This window comes from Physcomitrium patens, chromosome 16, assembly GCF_059467195.1.
Source record: "Physcomitrium patens ecotype Gransden chromosome 16, ASM5946719v1, whole genome shotgun sequence".
Taxonomy (NCBI): Eukaryota; Viridiplantae; Streptophyta; class Bryopsida; order Funariales; family Funariaceae; genus Physcomitrium; species Physcomitrium patens.
Window position 1 is genome coordinate 8,130,071 of NC_143425.1, and position 5,326 is coordinate 8,135,396.

Genomic DNA, 5,326 nt, shown 5'->3' on the forward strand with positions numbered 1-5,326 from the left:
TTTTTGAAAAAAATTAGTTTTTATCTGAAACAGTGCTCAAAAGTTCTGTTCAGTCCACAGTCTAGTCGCTCCTGGCTTGAGCACTGACATGAAGGAAAGCGATGGAGAAGAGTGGCACATTCTCTCCTACTCACTGGAATTCGATATTGCAAAATGCAGACATACTTCGGCCATTCAGATCTGAATGATTGCTGAACAATACCTCGACCTTAAACCTCCATGTAAGATTCTGTCCACTCAATATGATTCCATCTCAACGTCCTACAAAACATAGTACTAAAAATAAATTTTCAATAAAAACATAGACCTGCAGGAGTCGCAAAAAGTCTCCAGAGGTTTTACGAAATACTTACAAACTTTTTTGGCACCACGCAACTCGAAAATTATGTTACAGAACCTGGGGAATCGACACCCATGAAGCCTCCGAATAGAAGAGGTTCACAAACAAGTATCCAATCGATCATCTAGCACTAGTGAGCTTGAGAAGGTCCAGATAGCTACAAAGGAAAGTTTGCAGTGAGTCGGAGATGCTCAAGCACGCGAGAAAGCCCAAATTGCTGCACAGCTGCTATCCCGTACCGAAATCCGTCCCCATAGACAGGTGATGAATCAGAAGCGATTTGGTGCAAATAGAATTCAGCAAGTCGAGTTTCAATAGCAGTTTGGCTGGAAGAAGATGACGACGATGATCTGCCACTTTTCAGTTTTTTAAGCTCGGTCGTCAACCATATGTGTGACATGACTTGGCATATACCCTCCTCAACTTCAGGGCGCATGTGTGGGAAATTCGGCACTGCAGACGGTTGGCATCACAGATTCATCACACCAGTGCTCAAAAACCGCAGTATAGGCAACTCTAGAAGAAAAGATCATAAAAGGGAGTAAATTGAAGATACTATCATAAATTGAATTGCTTCCGATTGCAAACTTACCTTGCAGACGAAGCCAGGCATGCATAAGTTCGTGAGCTAAGATAGAGCCCGTCAGTAGTCTGCAGAACCCAGACAGTAATTCATCAGTGAACAACATTGATGAGTAGACAACAGCAAAACTACAATTCACTACGCATAAAACTATGTGAATAAACAATAGCGTACAAGAGCATGAATTGGTAAGAATAACGGATTTTAGTAACCAAACCAATCAAACTAAGAAACCAGAAAATAAGACTTACCTAGGAAGTCCATACAGGACAAGGATGGCAGTGACTTCACAATGACGAGTTAGTTTCTGGTTTTCAGCCCGCATATGCCTCGTTGGAGTTCTAGATTTTCCTCCCCCATGCACCTGATGCCAATTAGATCAATTAGAATATGTCATTCGAGCCCCATAAGACGAGAAAGAACCGTGTTGAAACAAACTTGCACAATCGTTTGCAGAATTGCACTAAACTACCCATACTCAACGTAAGTCCTACGACAGAAAGCCTTGAAACACCACAAATTTGACACCTACAGTAGCATTAATAATTTCTGCACGCAAATTGCTAAGCGTTCATTGGGCTATTTAGACCTAAAATTTAACGTCCTTAACATATCGATTTCCCAAGTTGAATCATAGACGAACTCCAAAACATTGAGAAGCAGCATGCCGTGAGCTCACCGAAGTGATAGTTTGTTCCTCGGAAAGACATAAACCTCGTGTCTCCGCAGAATGAGTGTGTCCCTGCCACACAATAAAAATGGAATCATATTATTATCCAATTCTTTGTGATTCCATCCAAGCAACTGTACAAGATTCAGCACAAACCATGATGAGCATTGCGTACTCTAGTTTCAGGATAATCTGTGTTAGTCTGTTTAACAATAAAACGAATATAGCGCAGGGACTGTGATGGGACTTAACTATGATAATATGGTATCTTTGATGGGAATTTCAACTGTGAAGCAACATTCAGCCTAAAACTCAAGCATGAACAAGAAAATCAGCTTACATCTTTCTCGACATCTCGTGCTGCATTGAGGGCGCTTCGCGCAACTAAAAGCATAGGAATTTCCTGCTCGATTGGCATGCCGATGCTATCGTAATACTTCATAATCTCTCGGTACAAGGGTTGGCAGGCTGCGGTATCCACCACTATTGTGTCGAAGCATTCTAGACAGACCTTCCGGTCATCCGCCAACGTTCCTTGAGCTCCAGTTATTTGAGCCAAAGAAATGTATGTTCCTGGACCTCCAGCCTAGATCCAGCATGCAAACTAGTTAAAGAATTCCACCTACTACCATAATTTTAAAAAATCCATCGCGAAAAGCACACAAACACATACTGCAATGCTTATCCCCTCAAGAAGATTAATCTATAAAAGACACTAGCACTTCCATAAAACACACAAGTTTTTAAAAGTGCACTTATTCTGAGGCACATATTCTGTCATTATATTTTTTGTCCTTCGTTTTGCCTTTGACGCGAGCAAAGTCAATCTTGAATAAAAATGCTAATTATATTAGAAACCGACTTACCTCAATACGATCACAACTACAACAACGGGGTGTGCCATCCCTCTCATGTCTTGGACAATACTTTTGGTTCCAGAATGGGTGCGATCGATATTCTATAAGTCCGACTGAATTTGTTGGAATCTGTGCAAGAAAAAGAGCATAAGCCAGTGTAATGTAGGATTTGACAATAAGGCTGAGCTGCTGAAGAATATGCCATTCTACTTGTCTTGCACTAGACCATCATCATAAACACCGGGTCGATTTAACACTCATGATACAACATAGTACTAAAATGTATTGCAGTGCGATTGACATCTGAACAAACACAAATATTCTGCATATACTATGAGTACGAAGCCCTTACAAATTGCTCGCAAACTTCGCACTTCGGATGATAAAGCTCTTTGTAGCATTCACGATGATAAGCTTCACTCGCATTAACTGAAAACTGAGTTCAAAATGAGAGATGATCGAAGTTAGCAATATATTTTTAACATACCTTGGCATCCAACAAAGGACGCTTGCGTAACTAAGTTACAATGAGTGTGATATTTTGCTGGTAGCATCATGCTCTGCAGCTGAATGACTGCCAAACAGCAGGGGCATTGATAATTCTTAGATCTGACGCATGGAACAAAATCTACCGAAGTACTACAAGAAAGACCACAAGAAGTACCTCGCGATCTGCAATGGCTGTGCCGCATTTTTTGCAACAGAAGCAGTCTGGGTGCCAATTTCTACCCAAGCAACTCAAGAAGCGCCCATAACCAAGTGATTCACCGCACCCAGCACAAACAGTCAGGCCGCTTGACCTGCAGCACATAACCCGATTAGAAATGACTCGTAATTTTACTTTATTGCAACCAGAATGAACACTAGATAAATAATAATACAACGTCGTAACAAAAAATTAGAGAAAAAAAAGGAAAATCGTTAAGTATCCATTATACACACTGCAAAAAACATCTGTCAACTTATACGTGTGTGTTGACTCCAATGCAGAAAGTCCAAACTTTACACTGGCCAAGTTATCATGTGTACCTGGCAGGAGGAGGGGGGTATGAAGGAGTATAATCGGGAACCCTCCATGGGTCACGGTGCCCAAAATCCACACTATCTTGCAAAGCTTTTGCTAGTTGCTCGTCCTCATCCAAATTGTACACAGGCCGTGCACCTCCTTCTAATAAATAAATACATGAAACATCAGCTTCTGGGAAAACATGATTTAGTGACTTAGCAGCACCATCAACATACAGTCGATGCGGGCACGTGAGAGAAACAACCCCACGCTAGAAGCGTGAAGGCTGCACTTAAATTCGGAAAATGAACTTCTACATGGAACCTCAAAACAGAGAAAATGCTCTAGACACTATCGGTTGCTTGTCTCAATTCTACATCAAGAAAACGATTGCATTAAACAAGGACGTTGAGTCCAAATACAGTAAATTGAATCAGAAATTCACTTCAGAAGCAGATAATCAATTTCAACATTAGTTCCATTCATACTACTGTCAGCAACCCATGCTCAATATTCTTGAGAATACGTTATCTTCATGATCATAAGAAATCAATGAATTCATAAAACTGATCCAAGTGAACACGTCGCATGTGAATTGGAGCAATTCGAGACCAAATAGAATCACACACATACACACAGAAACAAAAGAAAACATGTGACGGATGATGACGCTCACTTGAACTTTGTTCTTCTTCTTCAGCCAGAGCAAGAGCAATAGCTCTATCAGTCTCTTCCAAGGACGGCTCGTGACGATCATTGGATGAGCTGTCGTGAAACGGCAGCCTCGAATCATAATGCGTGTCGTAGCCTTGCCTGTCGTAACCTTGCCTGTCGTAACCTTGCCTGTCATACCCATGCCGATCATTGGAGTAAGACGTTCCTGCACCATTTCGCATTCCATCCTGCAAGGCACAATCAGCAGAAGCCTTCAACACGAGTGTGGAAATTACTACCTTTCCACAGCATCGAAATCCTCTACACCCTCTCCAATCCCTGCTGTTTGATTCTATAAATAAAATCCGCCCCACTTCACAAATAAAATCTATCACGTAAATTATGCCTCTGCTCCAAACATTGAGTTTGCAAATCGCCCGAACCTCCGGAACAGGAAATCAGCGCAGGAGAAGTACATGGGCCAAAGAAAACAAAGCAGCTTACATCAAAAATGTTTGGGCCGTGCCAGCCTCCGGAACTCTGACGCGGGGCGTATTGAAGTCGAGGATACTCGTCTCCTTCACCGTAACGATAACTCGACCCAAAGTCGTTCCCCAGCAGTTTGTCAAACCATCCCATCTCTGCTTCTCTTCAAGTACAAAATTGAAATACAATGCAGATGCAGCCAAACCTTCCCTCCATACAACCATGGAAAATCAGGACCAAAACAGAATCCCGGAGCCACTCCTCTACAAAACACCCTTCACCAAGTGCGTGCAAGGCGCAACTTCATCAAGGGACTTCTCTTAATCAATTAAACTGACACACTCGACAAGCCATGATCGACGCAACTGATCACACTCAACAAACCACCCTCCACCCCTCCCCTTCCCTCCCCCCACACACACTCATCCCTTCTTAACTTCCCCCCATCGCCTTTTCATTTAATCTGCGTGCACGACCAGCTGCCGGCCAAGCTACACCCCAGCGCACCGCACACTATCGTCGTTACCCATGAGCTAAAACAAAGCAAGAAATGCATCCGTCAAAGGCTACATTAATCAACGAGCCAATCACCCTCTGCGTGAATTCTACGAACGTAGAAATCCGGAGAATAATTGACCCGGTACCGCAAAGTAGCTCCGCGGGTGCCGCCGCTGCCTACACCATCGCCCTCATCGCCATCTCATCGCCTTCGCATCGCCTCCTCTTCACC

At 42.8% G+C, this 5,326-nt stretch overlaps 1 protein-coding gene across 2 annotated transcripts; it reads right to left on the minus strand.

Moving 5' to 3' along the window:
- LOC112293775 (LIM domain-containing protein HDR3) lies at positions 1-5,326 on the minus strand. Of its 2 annotated transcripts, none has more exons than XM_024543597.3 (11): positions 4,615-5,326; positions 4,133-4,358; positions 3,480-3,615; positions 3,115-3,250; positions 2,803-2,886; positions 2,460-2,579; positions 1,934-2,179; positions 1,603-1,665; positions 1,175-1,287; positions 933-991; positions 1-793 (listed from the first exon to the last, which is right to left on the minus strand). In XM_024543597.3, the coding sequence occupies exons 1-11, from the start codon at positions 4,747-4,749 to the stop codon at positions 498-500; spliced, it is 1,614 nt and encodes a 537-aa protein (XP_024399365.1). In that variant the 5' UTR covers positions 4,750-5,326; the 3' UTR covers positions 1-497. The 2 variants fall into 2 exon arrangements, with proteins under 2 accessions (XP_024399365.1, XP_024399364.1); XM_024543596.3 differs by having other exon boundaries at positions 3,480-3,618; positions 4,615-5,123.

Coding starts and splice junctions, on each gene's coding strand:
- LOC112293775 (XM_024543596.3), bottom strand. CDS start 4,749: ATGGGATGGTTTGACAAACTGCTGGGGAACGACTTTGGGTCGAGTTAT. Junction 4,359..4,614: donor ACGGCCCAAACATTTTTGAT/GTAAGCTGCTTT, acceptor TGTGCCTTGCAG/GATGGAATGCGAAATGGTGC. Junction 1,666..1,933: donor CACGAGATGTCGAGAAAGAT/GTAAGCTGATTT, acceptor ATTGTGTGGCAG/GGACACACTCATTCTGCGGA.